Below are 23783 nucleotides of genomic sequence, written 5' to 3'. Positions count from 1 at the left end.
TATAGATATATGTATTTTGAAGAATATTTTCTTTGAAAACTATGTGAAAATGACAAAGAGAATTGCTCTATGTAAAAGCTTATGTTAAAATGACATTAGATAGCAATCGCACTGTAAATCAGATGCTAGGTGTTAAAAATCTGATTGTACTCACATCAAAAACACGTGACACTTGCATTATACTCGTATGACTTTGAAGGAACAAAATCGGACCGATTTTAAAATCGCTAGTGTGTCTCCATCCTAAGGCTTCGTTCCCACAATGTGTATTTGTTAAGTTTTTGATCCTGCAGCATTTCTGCACCTATTAGCTGTATTAGCTTACTTGCATTTTTTCATTGCACTTTTGAATGAGGTTTTGACTCTTGTTTTTGTTTCTTTTTGATGTGTCATGTTTTAATTAAAGCTGTCTTGTTTTTGGCACCCCCTGGTATTTGGATTTGACAAAACTTTATTCTCTATTATAAAATTCTCTTGGTAAAATCCGCACATTAAACTCAGCGTACCTGCAAGAGAAATTGACATGTTGCAGATTGGCATGAGATCTCTATAAATCTCATCCACTTTGCTGGAACAGTAAGATGCTGTGCTTTCTGCCCAGTGAAAATAAGCAACAACCACAAACCTATCATGGAAACTTAACATCAAAGGAAACCTGACAGATGATACAAGCTGTCTCATCCATGGGCAGCATTTATCAGACATTGGCTGCATGATTTCAGTGTTTAAGAGAAAAACATACTGTAATTTAACCCTTTTATCCCCAAGCCTTTTCTCACCTTCATGACCAGGCCAAATTTTGCAATTCTGACCAGTGTCACTTTATGTGGCATTAAATCGGGAATGCTTCAATGGATCCCACTGATTCTGAGAAAGTTTTTTTAGTGACATAATGAACTTCATGATAGTGGTACAATTTGTTATTTGTGAAAAAAATCAGTAATTTGGTGAAAATTTAGCAATTTTCAAACTTTTAATTTTTACGTCCTGAGCTCCTTCACCCCGAAACCTGATTTCACCTTCCGGACCAGGCTAATTTTTACAATTCTGACCACTATCACTTTATGAGGTCATAACTCTGGAACGCTTCCATGGATCCTGGTGATTCTGGCATTTTTTTCTTGTGACATATTGTACTTAGATAGTGGTAACATTTCTATCATATGACTTGCGTTTATTTGTGGAAAAAATTGGAAATTTGGCAAAACTTTTGAACATTTTGCAATTTTCAAACTTTTAATTTTTTTGCCCTTTAATCAGAGAGTCATATCACACAAAATAGCTCATAAATAACATTTCTCACATGTCTACTTTACATCAGCACAAATAATTTTTTTGTTAGGAAGTTATAAGGGTTAAAAGTTGACCAGCAATTTCTCATTTTTACAACAAAATTTGCAAAGCCAATTTTTTTAGGGACCACGTCACATTTGAAGTGGCTTTGAGGGGCCTATATAACAGAAAATACCAAAAAGTGGCATCATTCTAAAAGCTGCACCCCTCAAGGTATTTAAAATCACATTCAAGAAGTTTATTAACCCTTCAGATGCTTCACAGGAATAAATGGAATGTGGAAGGAAAAAAATAAACATTTACTTTTCTTTCACAAAAATTTTCCTTGAGACCTAATTTTTTTACTTTCGCCAGGGGTAACAGGACAAAATGTACCATGCCAATACCCAATATGTGGGGAAAAACCACTGTTTGGGCACACGGTTGGACTCGGAAGGGAAGGCACGCCATTTCACTTTTTGAATGTAAAATTTGCTAGCATAATTAGCGGACGCCATGTCATGTTTGGAAAGCTCCTTATGTAACTAAACAGTGGAAAACCCCCACAAGTGACCCCATTTTGCAAACAAGACCCCTTATGGAACTTATCTAGATTTGTATTGAGCACTTTGAACCCTAAGTGCTTCACAGACGTTTATAATGTAGAGCCGTGAAAATAAAAAGAAAAAAATCACATTTTTCCCCAGATAAATGTTTTTTTTTAGCTCCAAATTTTGTATTTCCGCAAGGGTAACAGGAGAAATTGCTTAATACAATTTGATGTGCAATTTCTCCTGAGTGCGCAGATGTAAAATTTGCTGGAATAATTAGCGGATGTCATGTCGCGTTTGGAGAGTCCCTGATGTGCCTAAACAGTGGAAACCCCCAACAAGTGACACCATTTTGGAAACTAAACCCCTTACGGAACTTATTTAGATGTGTATTGAGCACCTTGAACCCTCAGGTGCTTCACACAAGTTTATAAAGTTGCACATGGAAAATAAAAAAAATTACATGTTTCACAGATAAATCTTTATTAGCTCCAAATTTTGCATTTTCAAAAGTGTAACAGAAGAAATTGCTCCATAAAATTTGTTGTGCAATTTATCCTGAGTATGCCGATATCCAATATGTGGAGGAAAACAACTGTTTGGGCGCACGGCAGGGCTTGGAAGGGAAGGAGCACCATTTGATTTTTTGAATGCAAAATTTGCAGGAATAATTAGCGGACGCCATGTCACATTTGGAGAGCCCCTGATGAGTCTAAATAGTGGAAACCCCCCACAAGTGACACCGTTTTGGAAACTAGACCCCTTTTGGGAACTTATCTAGATGTGTATTGAGTATCTTGAACCCCCAGGTGCTTCACAGAAGTTTATAACGTTAAGCCGTGAAAATTAAAAAAATCACATTTTTCCCACAAGAATATTTTTTAGCTATTGTATTTTCACAAAAGTAACAGGAGAAAACGGACCCCAAAATTTGTTTGAGTTCAATTTCTCCTGAGTTCACCGATACCTCATATGTGGTAGAAAACTGCTTTTGAGACAAAGCTCAGAAGGGAAAAAATGCCATATTACAGTGCAGATTTTGCTGCACTTATTTGAGGGTTATAAACCCAATAACCCCATACATTAAAGGGATAAAGAGGCAACAACATGAAAAATTAAAATATTAAATATTTTATTGATAAATATAATTAAAAATGATTTAGCAGGAAAAGTTTGAACAACAAAACGCATTCCATTAAAAATGGTAGCAAAGAGCAAATTAATAAATATAGACTATAGCAGCATTCAAAAGATCTTTAGAGGATATATAATCCTGAAAAAACATATGGATGTGTTCATATAATATCAAAAATGACTGAAATGTAAAAAAAGAACAAAGTGCCTGAAAAATGAGTAAACTTTTAGCAAATAACCATATACATTGTCATGATCTAGGCTGACTTTTTGTCTTGTCTTTCCTTTCCTGGTCTGGTCATGTCAGGGGTTAATTTTCCCTGCCTCATTCCTGTGTCCGGTCTGCTATATCTCTGTGCTGCAACCTGTGTGCAGTGCCAGTTATAGTGCTTACCTTCGGCTTGTGTAGCTGGCTCTGGTGAGTTCCTGATCTGTCCTGCTGCATTCATCTGACCTTACCTGTGTCTGTTGACCTTCCTCCTACCCGACCCTGCTCCTTAATTCCCTGTGTGTCTGGTCTCCATGGTGTTTGACTTCAGCTCGTCCCTGACCTGATCCTGTCTCTCCCTTCTGTTAGCTCAGCTATTGACCGGCACTGACCTTTTGCTCTCTTCTGACTCTGCGTTTTGGATTTTACCTTTGTACTGCATTATTCTCTGGTATTGACTCAGCTCTTTGACTATTCTGCTGCCACCTAGTGGTTGCTTCGCTGTATTTCTGCTGGTCTGCTTCATTGCTGGATTTTAAGCTCATTCTCCATTCTGCTGCCATCTAGTGGAGTTTGTGTTACTCTGCAGTAACCCTCAGTATTACAGCGTGACATACAAAATGTTAAAGTTAAGTGATCAAGGCATGCTAGGAGAATCCTATGAAAGAAAAGTAAATAAGACCTTTTAAAGTGCCAAGCGCTAAAGACCTATGTTAAATGAATTGCAATGTGTTGGGATAAATAAAGGCCAAGTGGCTTAGTGAACCAGCACATATATTGCAAAAAAACATGAAGGCAAACATTTACATTAGTAAAGATATACTGTGTGAAGCACCTTCGCTACCACCCTGACAGCGCCGTTTGGTCTACCGGGCTTCTTCCATAAGGGGGCATGCCATATGATCGATAACAGTCATTTTGTATTTCTTCCATTTTCTTACTGTTGCACCAATAGTTGTCACCTTCTCACCCAGCGTCTTACATTTGGTTTTGTAGCCCATTCCAGCTTTGAGCAGGTCTATGACCTTGTCCCTGACATCCTTATAAACCCCTTTTTAGTCTTGCCCATGTTGTAGAGGTTAGAGTCTGACTGATTAATTGAGTCTGTGGACAGGAAACTTATATAAAGGTGACTCTGTAAGATAGCTGTCTTTAATGCAGGTAACGAGTTGATTTGGAGCATCTAACTGGTCTGTAGGAGCCAGAACTCTTAATGGTTGGTAGGGGATCAAATACTTATTTCTCACTGCAAAATGCAAATAAATTTATATAATTTATACAATGTGATTTTCTGGATTTTTTTTTGTTATTCTATCTCTCAATGTTAAAATTAACCTACCCTTAACATTATAGACTGTTCATGTCTTAGTCAGTGGGCAATCTTACAAAATCAGCAAGGGTTCAAATACTTATTTTCCCCACTGTATGCCTCCTCTGTTGAATACCGTGATTGGGACAAGCAGGAAATTTTTTCACTAATGTTGTGTGTGTACCAAATTTTATTCAGGTATTTGTGAGTGTTTGGTGTAAACCTTTTTTTATTTAAAAGAGAAAAGAAAGAAGAAAATCGAGAAAGAAAAAGATAAAAATAAAATAAAAAGAATATAAAAATTTGGTAAAATAGACAACAAACTTACTAAACAGACATCAGTAAAAAAAAAAAAAATTCTGAAGGCCCGCAACTATCTGACACTAACTCTATAGAACCAAAGAAACCACTTGACATTGGCCTAAAAAGAATGGTGATGGGACAATGGTGATAGAATAAAATACCTTTATTGAACAGAGGGTGGCAAGAGTGCCTGCACAAATACAATGATAAGATTAAAAAGACAATTTAAAAAAAAATCTGTGTACAAGATATAATTGGTACAGAAGAAAGGGGGACCACAGGGAAAATGATGACAATTAAGGGTGGCACGATGGCTCAGTGGATAACATTGCAGCACTGGGGTCCTGGGTTCAAATCCCACCAAGGACAACATCTGCAAGGAGTTTGTATGTTCTCCCCGTGTTTGCGTAGATTTCCTCCGGTTTCCTCCCACATTCTAAAGACATACTGAAAAAGAATTTAGATTGTGAGCTCCATCAGGGACAGCGATGATAATGTCTGTAAAGCGCTTTGGAATTAATGGTGTTATATAAATGAGTAAAATAAATAAAAATAAATTAAATTTTAAAGTGCTTTACAGTTTGAGGTGCAAGGAAATATTATTCCCATAGAGTATATGCCTATATATAAAAAGAGTATACAATAACGCATGAATTTATCCCATAATATAATGCCGTGAGACATATGGGGCATATACACTGCACAATCTATATAGAAAGGGTGGGGTGTGCGCCGCACCTTGAATCGGGGACCACTACGAGACCACCATCAGGTAATGCCTTTTGGTGTTACAGTATTTACACCCATATCACCCTGTTCAGTAAAGGTCTTTTATTCTATCAACATTGTCCCATTACCGTTCTTTTTAGGCACATGCCCAGTGGTTTATTTGGTTCTTTATATTTCCGAATGGTTTGACATTCAATGTTTAGGACGTATATGTCACTATTACTCATAGTAGATGTTTATATATGGATCTCATTTCCATTTAAGTTGCTACATCCTTTTTTCTGTTTGTTATGACACTAAGGCCGGAGTCACACTAGAGATAAATATGGACGATTGCTATACAATAAAAAATCGCATAGCACTTGGACCAATGTTAATCTATGGGGCAGCTCCCATCATGCGTTTTTTCCTCGCCCTTATTATACGTGCGATTCGCAAAGTATTACGTCCATGACTCGCCAATGCAAGTCTATGGGGGCGAGAAAAAAAGAGATTACACACGGACCATGAGTGTGACTTGCGAGAAATACGCACCAGTGTCCTTTAGAAAAGACGGCAATTCAGTGCGCTATACTGTAAAATCACACTGACAGGTTAAAATAGAATAGATAGAATACACATAGTATAGGTGTATATAAACTGCTCAAAAAAATAAAGGGAACACTTAAACAACACAATGTACTAGGATGTGTTCCCTTTATTTTTTTGAGCAGTGTATATATGTCATTAACACATATATATCTATTCTATTATTTCTAAACACTGTTATTCGGTGATTCCTTTGTATCCCTGTTCATACTGCACCCACACACAAATGATACATACTAGACCAAGAAAGAGGCATGTAAATAATAGGGATCACCATTTAAGTATAATAAAAATGCAAAAATATTGACCTTTTATTGAAACATCCAAATTACACAACACACAGTGCAAATATAAAAACAATTAAAACCTCACAAATGCATACATTATGCATACCCAAAGAGGGTAGGCTAGTTTCACACTAGCGTTTTTGAGCGCAGCGACGGCCTGCGCACGGCCGCCGCTAAGCCCCGCCCCTGCCGCACCTCCGCCAGTAGCTCCGCCTACCGGCGCATGACACTGCATGCGCCCTGCGTCCCCTATCTTTACCACTGGGGGCGCAGGTCGTGCGCAGTATGCGTTTGGCGGCGCATGCGTCCTTTTGACGGTGCGCCGACCTGCGCCAAACGCAACCTGCTGCAGTTTGGTTGCGCCGGCGCACCGTCAAAAAGCGCATGCGCCGCCAAATGCATACTGCGCAAGGCCTGCGCCCCCAGTGATAAAGGTAGGGGACGCAGGGCGCATGCCGCGTCATGCACCGGTAGGCGGAGCTACCGGCGGAGGCGCGGAAGGGGGCGGGGCTTAGCGGCGGCCGTGCGCAGGCCGTCGCTGCGCTCAAGAGCGCTAGTGTGAAACTAGCCGTAGTAAGCCTCTGCACAGACCCTAAATATTTCTGTGTATAACATGTATATTAAACAATAAAGCAGTTATAATGATATAATCAATCAAATGAAAAAACTAATACACTACACCTAACACCTGATACGGTAATGTATGCAAAATCTCTAATAGATCTAGCTGAGAGCTGGAGCCATATGCATTCAAATCTAAAATGCAAGAGTCCTAGATGAAAACATGCCCCTAGCATATATGAAGTGCTTAATCCAAGATACAGTCATGGCCAAAAGTATTGACACCCCTGAAATTCTGTCAGATAATACTCAGTTTCTTCCTGAAAATGATTGCAAACACAAATTCTTTGGTATTATTATCTTCATTTAATTTGTCTTAAATGAAAAAACACAAAAAGAATTGTCCTAAAGCCAAATTGGATATAATTCCACACCAAACATAACAAAGAGGGTGGACAAAAGTATTGGCACTGTTCGAAAAATCATGTGATGCTTCTCTAATTTGTGTAATTAACAGCACCTATAACTTACCTGTGGCACCTAACAGGTGTTGGCAATAATTAAATCACACTTGCAGCCAATTGACATGGATTAAAGTTGACTCAACCTCTGTCCTGTGTCCTTGAGTGTACCACATTGAGCATGGAGAAAAGAAAGAAGACCAAAGAACTGTCTGAGGACTTGAGAAACCAAATTGTGAGGAAGCATGAGCAATCTCAAGGCTACAACTCCATCTCCAAAGACCTGAATGTTCCTGTGTCTACCGTGCGCAGTGTCATCAAGAAGTTTAAAGCCCATGGCACTGTGGCTAACCTCCCTAGATGTGGCCGGAAAAGAAAAATTGACAAGAGATTTCAACGCAAGATTGTGCGGATGTTGGATAAAGAACCTCCACTAACATCCAAACAAGTTCAAGCTGCCCTGCAGTCCGAGGGTACAACAGTGTCAACCTGTACTATCCGTCGGCATCTGAATGAAAAGGGACTGTATGGTAGGAGACCCAGGAAGACTCCACTTCTTACCCCGAGACATAAAAAAGCCAGGCTGGAGTTTGCCAAAACTTACCTGAAAAAGCCTAAAAAATTTTGGAAGAATGTTCTCTGGTCAGATGAGACAAAAGTAGAGCTTTTAGGGCAAAAGCATCAACATAGAGTTTACAGGAGAAAAAGAGGCATTCAAAGAAAAGTACACGGTCCCTACAGTCAAACATGGCGGAGGTTCCCTGATGTTTTGGGGTTACTTTGCTGCCTCTGGCACTGGACTGCTTGACCGTGTGCATGGCATTATGAAGTCAGAAGGCTACCAACAAATTTTGCAGCATAATTTAGGGCCCAGTGTGAGAAAGCTGGGTCTACCTCAGAGGTCATTGGTCTTCCAGCAGGACAATAACCCAAAACACACTTCAAAAAGCACTAGAAAATGGTTTGAGAGAAAGCACTGGAGACTTCTAAGGTGGCCAGCTATGAGTCCAGACCTGAATCCCATAGAACACCTGTGGAGAGATCTAAAAATGGCAGTTTGGAGAAGGCACCCTTAAAATATCAGGGACCTGGAGTAGTTTGCCAAAGAAGAATGGTCTAAAATTCCAGCAGAGCATTGTAAGAAACTCATTGATGGTTACCGGAAGCGGTTGGTCGCAGTTATTTTGGCTAAAGGTTGTGCAACCAAGTATTAGGCTGTGGGTGCCAATACTTTTGTCCGGCCCATTTTTGGAGTTTTGTGTGAAATGATCAATGTTTTGCTTTTTGCTTCATTCTCTTTTGTGTTTTTTCATTTAAGACAAATTAAATGAAGATAATAATACCAAAGAATTTGTGTTTGCAATCATTTTCAGGAAGAAACTGAATATTATCTGACAGAATTGCAGGGGTGTCAATACTTTTGGCCATGACTGTATATACATAGAGATTAATAAGAAGTGGTATGCTGTATAAATAGACAAAAAGTCAAGGGGCCCAATAACAAATGTCCCCCTGCATACAACCTGTTAGAGGCACTAAGATGTTAGGCAAAAGGAGCCTGGATACCGTGCCTGGTGTAGGTGGAGAGAGGGGTGAGGCAGAGGCTCAAGAAACGCCTGACGCGTTACGCCAGAAAAACTGGCTTCATCAGGAGCAGTGACGTGTTGTGAGCGGATGTTGGATAAATACCCAAAGTATAAACTCACAGATAGGGAACAGGTGTGGACCAGAGGAGTCGGCGGGGGCCCCAGACGCAGAGCAATGCTCGCACACCGGAAATGAGGTAACTGGCTTTGCGCAACCGCAGTGGACCAGAATGAAGTCAACATAGAAGTGTACAAAGATGGCGTCGGTATTACACCATAGCGCATGCCCAAATCAGCACAGCTACCGGCGACAGGATGCTATGGAAATAAAGAACATGAGCTCACAAATTAGGGACAGATGTAACCCAGAGGAGTCGGCTGCGCAAAGCTAGATACCTCATTACAGGCGTGCGAGTACTGCACTGTGTCTGGGGCCCCCGCCGACTCCTCTGGGTTACATCTGTCCCTTATTTGTGAGCTCAGAACACGTCACTGCTCCTTATTAATCTCTATGTACAGTTGTGGCCAAAAGTATTGACACCCCTGCAATTCTGTCAGATAATACTCAGTTTCTTCCTGAAAATGATTGCAAACACAAATTCTTTGGTATTATTATCTTTATTTAATTTGTCTTAAATGAAAAAACACAAAAAGAAATGTCCTAAAGCCAAATTGGATATAATTCCACACCAAACATAAAAAGAGGGTAGACAAAAGTATTGGCACTGTTCGAAAAATCATGTGATGCTTCTCTAATTTGTGTAATTAACAGCACCTGTAGCTTACCTGTGGCACCTAACTGGTGTTGGCAATAACTAAATCACACTTGCAGCCTGTTGACATGGATTAAAGTTGATTCAACCTCTGTCCTGTGTCCTTGTGTGTACCACATTGAGCATGGAGAAAAGAAAGAAGACCAAAGAACTGTCTGAGGACTTGAGAAACCAAATTGTGAGGAAGCATGAGCAATCTCAAGGCTACAAGTCCATCTCCAAAGACCTGAATGTTCCTATGTCTACCGTGCGCAGTGTCATCAAGAACTTTAAAGCCCATGGCACTGTGGCTAACCTCCCTAGATGTGGACGGAAAAGAAAAATTGACAAGAGATTTCAATGCAAGATTGTGCGGATGTTGGATAAAGAACCTCGACTAACATCCAAACAAGTTCAAGCTGCCCTGCAGTCCGAGGGTACAACAGTGTCAACCCGTACTATCCGTCGGCGTCTGAATGAAAAGGGACTGTATGGTAGGAGACCCAGGAAGACCCACTTCTTACCCCGAGACATGAAAAAGCCAGGCTGGAGTTTGCCAAAACTTACCTGAAAAAGCCTAAAACGTTTTGGAAGAATGTTCTCTGGTCAGATGAGACAAAAGTAGAGCTTTTGGGCAAAGGCATCAACATAGAGTTTACAGGAGAAAAAAAAGAGGCATTCAAAGAAAAGAACACGGTCCCTACAGTCAAATATGGCAGAGGTTCCCTGATGTTTTGGGGTTGCTTTGCTGCCTCTGGCACTGGACTGCTTGACCGTGTGCATGGCATTATGAAGTCTGAAGACTACCAACAAATTTTGCAGCATAATGTAGGGCCCAGTGTGAGAAAGCTGGGTCTCCCTCAGAGGTCATGGGTCTTCCAGCAGGACAATGACCCAAAACACACTTCAAAAAGCACTAGAAAATGGTTTGAGAGAAAGCACTGGAGACTTCTAAGGTGGCCAGCAATGAGTCCAGACCTGAATCCCATAGAACACCTGTGGAGAGATCTAAAAATGGCAGTTTGGAGAAGGCACCCTTCAAATATCAGGGACCTGGAGCAGTTTGCCAAAGAAGAATGGTCTAAAATTCCAGCAGAGCATTGTAAGAAACTCATAGATGGTTACCGGAAGCGGTTGGTCGCAGTTGTTTTGGCTAAAGGTTGTGCAACCAAGTATTAGGCTGAGGGTGCCAATACTTTTGTCTGGCCCATTTTTGGAGTTTTGTGTGAAATGATCAATGTTTTGCTTTCTGCTTCATTCTCTTTTGTGTTTTTTCATTTAAGACAAATTAAATGAAGATAATAATACCAAAGAATTTGTGTTTGCAATCATTTTCAGGAGAAACTGAGTATTATCTGACAGAATTGCAGGGGTGTCAATACTTTTGGCCACAACTGTATATATCTTGGATTAAGCACTTCATATATGCTAGGGGCATGTTTTCATCTAGGACTCTTGCATTTTAGATTTGAATGCATGTGGCTTCAGCTCTCAGCTAGATCTATTAGAGATTTTGCATACATTACCGTATCAGGTGTTAGGTGTAGTGTATTAGTTTTTCCTTTGATTGATTATATCATTATAACTGCTTTATTGTTTAATATACATGTTATACACAGAATTATTTAGGGTCTGTGCAGAGGCTTACTACCCTCTTTGGGTATGCATAATGTATGCATTTGTGCGGTTTTAATTGTTTTTATATTTGCACTGTGTGTTGTGTAATTTGGATGTTTCAATAAAAGGTCAATATTTTTGCATTTTTATTATACTTAAATGGTGATCCCTATTATTTACATGCCTCTTTCTTGGTCTAGTATGCAGTCTTTCAGCATGTAATTGGTGATCCCATAGAGCGGTGCCCTCCATATTGTTTGAGGTCACAAACAAATGATACACAATTTGAAAGGTAAACTTGCCCCCTTCAGCAAGAAAATAGCCAAACAAACCACACATCCACGATTTGATCTCAAAATACAGTTTAAACATTAATTTTCATAAACCTGCAGTATGGAAAAAGACCTGCAAGTGGCACCACAGTACCCCAAAGCACACTACCAACACATTTGCATACATGCACTGCTTTTTCGGGGATTACTTTGCTCCATAGACACACACATGATACACCATAACTTGCTCCTTTCAGCAAGAAAACAGCCAAACAAACCACACATTCACGATTTTATCACTAAATACAGTTTAAATATACATTTTCAAAAACCTGCAGAAAGACACAATGATCTGCAGGTGGCACCTCAACCGGAAAACATTTTTTGTCCTCTACGTAGGAAAACAATTTATTGTATTACCAATCTACATATATAAAAACCTGTCTGTGTTCATCAGCTCATGAAACACATTTACATTTGACCAGCTTGCTTTTTCTGAAATTGCCTGCGCCCCCGACGACCAATGTGCAAAAATTTTGCACGGGCCAAGCTAGTATATATATATATAGTTATATTTCACAGAGATATAGATAGCAGAATAGGTGAAAATTCAATTGACGGCATCTGTAAAATCATTACAGAACCCGACAGGATATGAGACATGGTTTACATACAGTAAACCATTACATATCTGTTAGATTTATATATGTCCCTCACTAATAATGTTAGTAGTGTATGTGTGTTAAATTTTAGGCTCCCTCCCAATTTTCTCTGCCAGAGAGGGCAAGCCAGTAACTGAGGGAAGATAATAGCCAAGAGAGGGACCATTGTTTTTGGGCCCCCCTGGCTAAAAAAAAATCTGCCCCCAACCACCCCAGAAAAGGCGCATCTGTAAGATGCGGCAATTTTGGGACTTACCCTCTCTCTTCCCATTGCCCTGCAGTGGGTGGCATATGGGGTAATAAGGGGTTAATGACAGCTTGCTATTGCAAGGTGACACTAAGCCTGGTTAATAATGGAGGCGTCAATAAGACACCTATCCATTATTAATCCACTAGTCTGATAGGGTTAAAAACACACACATTAAAAATAAAGACTTTTAATGAAATAAATAAACACACATTTTTTCCATCTTTATTTCACTCCCAATCCAATCAAAGCCATCGTTCTCCTGTAAAAAATCCAAAATAAAAAAGCAACAATATCCTATAAATGTCTGCCGTACAGTCAAGTCCCACGCTGCAATCCATCTGAAGGTGTTAAATAGTTTACAACCGGGAACGGTGCTAATGCAACCGGCCAGGCTGTAAACCACGAGGAATGAAGGAAAAGCTGCCAGTGCAGCCTCGCCGACTGACTGGAGATGAACTGATTAGCGTGGGAAAGTTTCTGAACATTTTCCCACGCTGTCAGCTCACCGCGGGTCAGGTGAGAAGTCTGCGCAGCCTCAGTGACTACCACTGATGTCACTTAGGCTGTGCTGACTCAAACTGACAGCGTGGGAAAATGTTCAGAAACTTTTCCACGCTAATCAGTTCATCTCTGGTCAGGCGGGGAGGCTGCGCAGGCAGCTTCTCAATCAGCACCCACCCCCGTGATGACAACTCCCGGTGACCTGCTGCAGATTCAGTAGGAACCTTAATGCAATCACCGAGACTCCAGTAATGGTGACTCATTAAATCTAGGACATATCCATACGTCTAAGGTTTGTAAGTCCTCACAATCAGGATGTATGTATACAACCAAGGTCATGCAGGGGTTAAAAGTCGCTGGGGACCAAACTTTACCAGAAAAGGCTAGTTGAAAAGGGGGTCCCTGGTGGCTACTCCCTGCCTACGGCTATTGACTGACAGATCTCTCCCTGAAACATATATGATGACATCATAAAGTCAGTGTCTGATAAGTGCTGTCCATGGATTGGGCAACATATGTAAGCTGTCAGGTTCACTTTACAGTGTTATTACAGATACTACTGATGAGCTATCCAAAACAATTGCGTAAGGGCTCATGGAGACAATCATATAAATTGGACACGTGCTGTTCAATTTTTAATCGGACAGCATTCTGACCCATGTTATTCAATAGTGTTGTTCAGATGAACGATTTTTCTTTCAGCCTGATTGTCCGTGAGCAAAAAAAATGGAGAATGCTCTACTTTCTTCCATGTCTCAGATGAGGCTCACCCACACAAGTCTATGGGTGCCTGAAAAAAATGGTTCCCACATAGACCATTCGAGTGGCATCTGATTTTTAAGGATAGGGTTCTATTATAAACCTAGGAAACTAAATTTGATCATGTACAATTTTTAATGTAGTTGTATGAAAACAGATCACACGGATGTAAAAAATGGATACACTGATTTCTCATACGGTCATTTGCATCTGCCCTAAGGATGAGAGCAAGGAAGAACTGGCAAATGCCCTGCAGCAGAAGAGCCTGAATGAAAAAGAAGAATCCGAAGTACACATCAACCAGGGGAGGTACAGTATATTTACTACTGAGGTTCCGTCTCTGGACATGTCTCCTTGCATTGCAGCATTTCCAGATGCACTCTTGACCTTACGTGATTGCAATTCAGACTGCTGAACAGTGAGAGTGCACACCGGCATTCCTCTGGCCACTTGACCAAATAACAGGTGTACATCCCTTTTCTTCATGACAACAGTTCCAACACACCTTCTTCCACTGTATAGCAGTGACAGTCACGTGCTGTTTAAGTAGGCTGTTCCAGGCAACCAGATCGGTGAACCTCATCATGTTCTCCTGGCTAGGATTTGTAACAGGACATCTCTTGTTCTTACAGCATACTCACTTTTCCTTTCTCTATCCCAGTGTTTCCCAAACTCCAGTCATCATGGCACCCAACACATCATATGTTCAGGTTTTTCAGGTGAGAGAACATGTGACAATTTCTGATGCCTTTATAATAATTCCATCACCTGTGAATACTAAGGAAATCCTGAAAACATGACCTGTTGTGGGCCATGAGGACTGGAGTTGGGAAACATTGTTCTAGCTAAATATCACTGTTAACTTTTATATAGCATCCATTTGGCTCGGAAGTTTCTCTCCAGAGACAACAACACTTGAGCCATTAGCCATTCTAAACCATTTGTTACAGGAGTACCACCATTGTACAACCTACAAGCAACAGAAACACAGTCTATTTTAATCATATAAGTTTTCCAGCCCTTTACATTTCCCCGATACAAACTGTGTCATTTTTCTAAATCCTAATTCACGTCCGGGGGTGGACGTTCTCAGATCAGCTCCTGCTCCCGTCAGTATACTAGGTAATGTGTTGATCTATATTACTATTATGGGTGCAGTGGCTCTAATGTTGTGTTAACAGGCCAATTGTGGGAATGTGCAATAGTTTCTAACTACGCTACTGTTTTACTGGGCAGCCCCCCTATTTGGTGTTACTAAGAGGCTGTGAACCAGAAGCCCTGCATTCCCTGTGTGAACACTGCCACATGCGGATTATTTCTTCTGCACTGGTGTACCACACGGCCAATCCCTGATTGTAGGCTGGCTGTTTCATTTGGTATTTATGCACCTGTGCAGCTGCCATTTTACTTGGCTCCGCTGTACCCTGTATTAGTGCAGATGCATTTAGGCCTGTCTGGTTTCATCTTGATTTTTTGTGGAGGATTTTTTCCTCTTTTTGAAGTTTTCATGTTAGAGTAGGACTGGCAAGTGTAAGGAACTTTGACGCAGTTTGCCAGCTTCCATATTATGGCCATAATATCAACCAATACCTTACATATACAGTGCACAAAAAAATATCAATATATTTTTTCAGGGTGCAGTTGGGCCCAGATGGTTCTGCTTACTGTGGCCTCTGTTCACACGGGATGCATTCTAGTTGGCACTGGGCAGCCCCCCTATATGGTGTTACTAAGAGGCTGTGAACCAGAAGCCCTGCATTCCCTGTGTGAACACTGCCACATGCGGATTATTTCTTCTGCACTGGTGTACCACACGGCCAATCCCTGATTGTAGGCTGGCTGTTTCATTTGGTATTTATGCACCTGTGCAGCTGCCATTTTACTTGGGTCCGCTGTACCCTGTATTAGTGCAGATGCATTTAGGCCTGTCTGGTTTCATCTTGATTTTTTGTGGAGGATTTTTTCCTCTTTTTGAAGTTTTCATGTTAGAGTAGGACTGGCAAGTGTAAGGAACTTTGACGCAGTTTGCCAGCTTCCATATTATGGCCATAATATCAACCAATACCTTACATATACAGTGCACAAAAAAATATCAATATATTTTTTCAGGGTGCAGTTGGGCCCAGATGGTTCTGCTTACTGTGGCCTCTGTTCACACGGGATGCATTCTAGTTGGCACTGGGCAGCCCCCCTATATGGTGTTACTAAGAGGCTGTGAACCAGAAGCCCTGCATTCCCTGTGTGAACACTGCCACATGCGGATTATTTCTTCTGCACTGGTGTACCACACGGACAATCCCTGATTGTAGGCTGGCTGTTTCATTTGGTATTTATGCACCTGTGCAGCTGCCATTTTACTTGGGTCCGCTGCACCCTAGTGAGTGCAGATGTATTTAGGCCTGTCTGGTTTTATTTTGATTACTATTATGGGTGCAGTGGCTCTAATGTTGTGTTAACAGGCCAATTGTGGGAATGTGCAATAGTTTCTAACTACGCTACTGTTTTATGTGACTTTACCATTCACATTTGATAACGTTGACAACCTTGCAGCAATGTACTCCTTTTTTGCTATTTGTTCCTGTGTTATTATTATTTTTTTTAAATACTTATTTGGCCACAACATAAATAATGTATTGATCTGGGTGGACGTCCTCATATACATGTGCCAGTAGGTGTAACCCTTCCTCTCCGTGTACTTGTCCATTTAAATAAATATTATTTTTGCATACTTTTTTGTCATTTTTGGGATTTATTTCTTTTTTTTACCTTGTTGATTTATTATTATGTGTTGAGAAATAATTAACCATTTTACACTAAAATCAAACTTTAGTAGCAAAAATCTGCACTACCACTATATAGGTTTATTATTATTAGCTTGTGCTTTCGTTGTAAATTGTCTTAACAGCAAGCTCAGAAAGTCCCACACCGTATGATGTCCCCACAGTTCCCCCAAACACATAATGCAACCTCCAGAGTGAATCCTTACCCCACAATATTATACCCGCTCAATTCACAACTCACATATTATGAGGCCCCCAATAACCCCAAACACAGTATGGTGTCCTAATAGTGAGTGACACCTTCCACAATATGATGTCCATACAACCCCAAACCCACAGTATTATGTCCACACAGTGCCTCCCCCACACATATACAATATGATGTCTCCACAGTGACCCCACCAACACAGTATGGTGCCCTTATGTACACCAACACTGTAAGATGGCCACCACAGCCTCCCACACAGTATGATTTCCTTCACTGTCCCCACAGTGACACCCCCCACACACAGTATGTTGCCCTCACAAGCACCCACACATTATGATGGTCCGGTTAACCACCCCACATACAGTGGCATGTTAAAGTTTGGGCATCTATGGTGAAAATTACTGTTATTGTGAACTTTTAAGAAAGTTGAAGATGAAATGATCTCTAAAAGACCGAAAGTTTGTGCACACAGAAAGTCCCACACCGTATGATGTCCCCACAGTTCCCCCAAACACATAATGCAACCTCCAGAGTGAATCCTTACCCCACAATATTATACCCGCTCAATTCACAACTCCCATATTATGAGGCCCCCAATAACCCCAAACACAGTATGGTGTCCTAATAGTGAGTGACACCCTCCACAATATGATGTCCATACAACCCCAAACCCACAGTATTATGTCCACACAGTGCCTCCCCCACACATATACAATATGATGTCTCCACAGTGACCCCACCAACACAGTATGGTGCCCTTATGTACACCAACACTGTAAGATGGCCACCACAGCCTCCCACACAGTATGATTTCCTTCACTGTCCCCACAGTGACACCCCCCACACACAGTATGTTGCCCTCACAAGCACCCACACATTATGATGGTCCGGTTAACCACCCCACATACAGTGGCATGTTAAAGTTTGGGCATCTATGGTGAAAATTACTGTTATTGTGAACTTTTAAGAAAGTTGAAGATGAAATGATCTCTAAAAGACCGAAAGTTTGTGCACACTTTGAGATTTGTGTGCCCAGATAACTTTGGCCAAGTTTTCACATTTTAATTAGCCTTTTATGGTTATGGCTTGTTCACTATCATCTTTAGGAAAGGCCTGGTGATGCAAATTTTCCAGATTTATACAAACCAAGCTTCATCTAACCTTGTGCCAAAAATTGGCAGCCATGGGTTCTTCTAAGCAGCTGCCTAGCACTCTGATGGCCCCTACAGCCCCACTCCACAGAATATGACAGACCCCACAGCGCCAATGTTTAGAGTTAATTGCCATTCTCTTAGGCTAAGTCACACTGCATTTATATAGAACAAAGTCAGCTCACCTGTATTCCCAATCAAAAAAGTCAAGCACATCCTGTGCATGAAAAACTTGGAACACCGCAAAATAGATAGGTGGCAATTCAGAAGTTGAAATCATACATTGATAAATTGCATCTTTTATATTGTGACTCAATAAAACAACTTGGCAAAAAACATGCAAAAGTAAAAAATTAAATTTAGTTGTTTAATTGATTCACAATAAAGAAGATGCATTTTATCAAGAGACACGGTTCCTATTTTCTGTATTTCATCATTCCCGTGAAGCGCTTATGGCTACTCTCTGGTGCATATGCCAGGTGCGCGCGGAACAGTTGCCACAGTCAGGATGGATGCTGAGCCATCCGTCCACCAAGGGACCAAGGGACCAGCTGTTAGGCTGTGTGCACATGCTGCAGAATCTGCTGCGGATTCATCCGTGCGGACTTTGTAAAATCCGCAGATAAATCCGCAGGTCAAAAGACCTGCGGTTTATCTGCGGATTAGCCTGTGGTTTTGCCCTGTGGTTTATCATCTCCACAATGGAGGAGATAGGTAAACCGCTGCGGAATCCGCAGAACGAATTGACATGCAATTCTTTCTGCGGATTTGAAACCGCAGCAAAATCCGCACGGAAAATTCCGCAGCATCTGCACTGCGGTTTTTAATTCCCGTAGGGAATAATGGTACTGTACACCGCAGCAGAAACTGCTGCGGATCCGCAGGGCCAAATCTGCTGCGGATCCGCAGCAGAATCCGCAGCGTGTGCACACAGCCTTAAAAAAACGTGAACTACAAGGTACTGTATATGTTTTTGCAGTGACTGACCAGATAAAGGCCAAAAGAACATATTTTTGGTTCTATTTGGGAAATGGGTGCTTATGGGAACTTTAAAGTGCACATTAGGAAAGGCTCCTGATATAAACTTTAGGCTAGGTGTATAAATGCACTTAGCCTAACAGAAGTTGACTCAGGACTCTACGGAAATCAAAACAAGAAATTTTTACTGCACATTTTTGTATAAGAACTGTATATGAATACTTAGCACTGTTTGCAAAAAGTACATAGCTTCTCCTTCCTCTGTATTATAACATGCGGCTCATAAATCAGTTGACCAAACTAGCAGATACTGTAGGTCCACTTTCCATTATCCCATATCATCCAAATATATACAAATTTGTTGCAGTCCGTTCCCAAATTAGTAATAAAATCTTGATTAAAAACTATAGATATAATTAAATAAGACCTTTCTTTAGTTTGAGCATGCTTAAGTGGTCACACCATGGAATAGTGGCTGCCGAATAAAACATAGCTTTTATCTTTTAATTTCTCTTCTCCGTTGGGGAGATATTGGCTTGTAATGCGTAGGCTATAATTTATGTTATAACTCGACTGGGTGTTACCAGAGATTTCTTCACTTGCATGAGGCTGACCAATCAGAGATCGAGCTCAGACCGCGATATATGACATGACCAACGGTTTTCTAATTGCTTCATAGGCAAATATGAGACTGTCAAGTTTGAGTTAGGAGACCCACAATCAATCTATAGATCGCAGACTGCACACAGACTTTCAGAAAGTGTGAAACAAGCCATAAGGCGTCCACACACATTAGTCTAATGTTGGCTGAACCCCAACAACTAATGTTGGCCGAACTCGCCTACACTGCCCGTCAAGTTGGCCGAACCCTCTGTAACTGCAATGTGAATGGGAAGATATCAATTGGGCATGTCCAATTTCAGATTGCCAATCACATTGTTCTCCCTCATAAGCAATCAGCAAAGATGTCTGTTGGCTGCTTTCTCAGAGAACACAGGAGCGTTCTACTGATCGAGCACACCTGTGTATGGGAGAGGTGGACGAGATGGACCAACGATCATCCAAAGCAATGATCAGTCAACAGCCATCTAATGTGTATGGTCAGCTTTAGTCTGTTGACATAGCTATGACAACTCCAGAAAGATCCTAATTCAGTGGAATAGTGATCACCTCTCACCTCGTCATTGTCAGAAGCGACCTGTCCTCTCCAACAGCTGCAGGAACCTTTCCTTGCAACCACAAAAAATGTAAAACCTGTGTCAATATATAATGACCAGGGGCAAGATAAAGATCCCCATGTCCAGGGGATTTCTTGAAATCTCTTACACAATCTCTTACACAATGCTGCAGAAAATCTGCTGCATTGACAGCAAATGTAATAGATTGCACAGGACGTCCGGTTCACTTCTATGATATTACCATGTGAATGCAACATGTCTTATTCTGCTTCTCACTGTACATGGTACACATTGCTTGGTTTGAGAAGCCATCCTTCATTCATAGCACTGTCATGCGCCAGATAAGTCTTTACATTTTCGGATATTACAGTCATTGCCCCCTGACATCTCACCACTATGTTCTTACATGATGGATGGGATAGGCATGAGGCTGTCCTTAGAGTGATAATGGCATTTTCCTGACTTTGTATAGGGCATACAAAAACATAATGAATGAAAACAAGGCATGATATGCACAATTAAGTTGACTAATGGTTAACAAGTATCATTCGGTTCCTATTTAAGGTTTTATATGTGACTTCAAGCCAACTTCCACTTGACCTCGCAAAATTATGAGTGTGCGCTCTTCAGGTTATAAATCTTGCCTACATATAAAATATCTGTATAATTCTATGTGACTTTTTGCTAATTTGTACATGTTGCAGTAGACCGTGTCGATGTATAAGTGTAAATGTTACTTTGACTGATTATTCACGAGAATGCTGTAAGGGTCAATGCACAAGTTGCAGATTTGCTGCAAATGTTCTTCTGAAAGTTCTGAAACTGTCCTAGTTATCTGAAACCACCCAATTTGGATGAAAGGAAACAATTTTCAGTCACATATTTCTGCAACAAAATCTGCAGCGTGGGAATTCACGCCTACGATGTCTTACTTTGCTTTCAATGTTTGTAAGCTGCAAGAAAAAATGGAATACAAGAATTCCTGGGAAAAGATATGCATTTATGAATTATAACTCAGGCGTACTTACGGGTTGTTCTGTGCTCTAGTCAGGCTGCATACAATTCCCAAAATCCACAGAAGAAACATATTCAGGAGTGTTCCTGCACACAGGACTTCACCCAGTGCCCCACAAGGGTAACTGTCCTCCTCTCTCAGTACACAGCACAGGAGGGGTGAGTGTGCCTGCCCTGGGGGTGGAAGGAGCAGTGTGTGCTCTCTCCCCCCCTCCTCAGTTTGGGAAAGAATTAACCCTTGTTCCGACTTGCCCTTATGCAATGCTTGCAACTGTAAATATTCCTGAAATGATATCTTTCCTTTGTTCTGTGTTTGTACTTTGTATCAGCACAGGGTCTCCAGCTTTTCTCCTGAGAATTGTATGCTGTAATCTTTTCCCTCACTTATACACTATAGATGACCTGTCCTTGGCCCCTAACTGGATCTCCTTCTCCATTCTCTCCTTCTTTGCCCCATGGATACATCTAGTGTAGGCATAATGAAGAAGTATGCCAACCAGTCTTTTTAGAACTTTGTGAAGTCTACTCTAGCCAGCCTGATGGGAGTGTAAGTTTCACCAGCCAAGCCCCAAAATTGAGGAGGGCTGAGTATTCAGGGACAGAGAAGAAGGAGGGTGCTTGTTGTCTCTGTAAATCACTAGTAACAGACGTTTTAAAACAATATATATGGCATGCTCCTATTTCCCTCCTCCCTCATTGCTAGCTAAATGAATGACCTTAAGCTGGAGGAGGTAGGATAGGAGGGAGAGGAGGATGTTACAAAACCCTAAGGGACTTCTCTTTCATCCCCATGGTATTCTTTTCTGCCAGGTTCAATTTTCTTCTTAGAGTGCATGCTTACCATGGGATTGTAAGCAAGCAAACTAATAGTAGCGTGGAATCATACATGCAGGGTTTATGGTAGTTCTTGATAGAGTTTTGTTTTACATAAACCCAAGAATTGATAGAAAAGAAAAAAATCAATTCAATCTTCATAACCCTTAAAAAACTGCATAAAAACGACCACAAAGACTGCATGATTCTAGGCTTGTATTTTCACACAGCGTTGTCTGTAAAAATGCTATTGTAAGGGGAAAATAAGTCAAAATTCTGATGCACCTTTCTTGTTACTTTTTTGGTTAATGGTAATGGTCTCTTACAACTCGTCAAATATTCACTAATTTATATTATAGTGCGAATCTAGTCCAGTCCATATTTTGCATACATTTTGTTAAAGTGGTTAAAAGAAGGACAATCAGTATACCCATGATACAGGTACATGGCCACTGGTGGCTCAGTGATAGATAGGAAATTGGAAGCAAAGGTTGGCTCCCATAGTCCAATCGTTAGTGGCGTAATGGTCGCGGTCCCAGAGGGTACGATCGTGACAAGGCCTTGCGAGTGGGAGGCCACAGATGCTGACAACTTTCTCAGCTGAAATGCACTGTGGCGCAGAGACTCGCCGATCCCTACAATGCAATGTAAGCTGCTGGCCAATCAGAGGCAGTCAGCTGACATCGGTGTGCCTGTGACTTCTGGCACATGGCAGTGACATCATGTGCTGCCCTTCGCTTGCATGCTGAAGTCAGCTGCCGGATACAGGACGCTGCATTACGTTGGAGTGGGGGCAAGATGAGTAGAACTGGGGTTTTTTATGAGTTAGAGAACAGTGGAAGAAAGGGAGACATATATACCAGGATGGGAGTCATACATACCAGGATGGCCCAGGATGAGGAACGTATATGCCAGGATGGGCCCAGGAAGGGGGACATTTTTGTGTGAAAAAAGTGTTTTACCCCTTCATGATTTCCTATTCTTTTGCATGTACGTCACACATGTTTCAGATCAGAAGCAAATTTAAATATTAGACAAAGATTACACAAGTGCGGTGAAATTGCAAAAAAAAGTGCAATACCACACTTGTTTTTTGCTTGGCTTTTTTGCTAGGTTCAATAAATGCAAAAACTGACCTCCCGTTATGATTCTCCAGGTCATTACGAGTTCATAGAAACATGTCTAGGCTCTCTTTTATCTAAGTGGTGAAAAAAATTCCAAAGTTTGCTAAAAAAAAATGTGCAATTTTCCGAGACCCGTAGCGTCTCCATTTTTTGTGATCTGGGGTTGGGTGAGGGCTTATTTTTTGCGGGTCAAGGTGAAGTCTTTAATGATACCACTTATGTGTAGATACGTTCTTTTGATCGCCCGTTATTGCATTGTAATGCAATGTCGCGGCAACCAAAAAAACGTAATTCTTGCGTTTTTAATTTTTTTCTCTCTTCGCTGTTTAGCGATCGGGTTAATGCTTTTTTTTATTGATAGATTGGGCGATTCTGAACGCGGTGATACCTAATATGTGTACGTGTGGATTTTTTTAAATTGTTTTATTTCGATTGGAACGAAAGGGGGGTGATTTGAACTTTTAGGTATTTTTATTTTTAAACATTTTTTATTTTGCTTTTGGCATGCTTCAATAGCATGAAGCATGCACAACCCGATCGGCTCTGCTACATATGGGCGATGAGCAGATCGCCCATATGTAGCAGTTTTACTGCATTGCTTTGAGCGCCGGCCACCAGGCGGCGCTCAAAGCTATCTGCCTGCAACAACCATAGAGGTTTCTATGAGACCTCTGGTTGTCCAGGCAACGCGTCGCCAACCCCGTGACGGGGGTCAGCGATGAGCTCACTTCCGGC

At 41.1% G+C, this 23783-nt stretch overlaps 1 protein-coding gene across 1 annotated transcript in view; it reads right to left on the bottom strand.

The window, feature by feature from the left end:
* Positions 1-21637, bottom strand: part of CPAMD8 (C3 and PZP like alpha-2-macroglobulin domain containing 8) — a 357262-nt gene extending 335625 nt beyond the window's left edge. The window contains exon 1 of the mRNA XM_073559839.1: positions 21126-21637. Coding sequence (XP_073415940.1) covers positions 21126-21184 — 59 coding nt within the window. The 5' untranslated portion in view covers positions 21185-21637. The remainder of the gene's footprint in view (positions 1-21125) is intronic.
* Positions 21638-23783: the final 2146 nt, after the last annotated feature.

The sequence above is a fragment of the Dendrobates tinctorius genome, unplaced genomic scaffold (assembly GCF_039654945.1).
Source record: "Dendrobates tinctorius isolate UK_male_01 unplaced genomic scaffold, ASM3965494v1 ptg000276l, whole genome shotgun sequence".
NCBI classification, from domain to species: domain Eukaryota; kingdom Metazoa; phylum Chordata; class Amphibia; order Anura; family Dendrobatidae; genus Dendrobates; species Dendrobates tinctorius.
The sequence above is the reverse complement of the archived record's forward strand: the minus strand, read 5'-3'. Positions and strand labels throughout refer to the sequence as shown.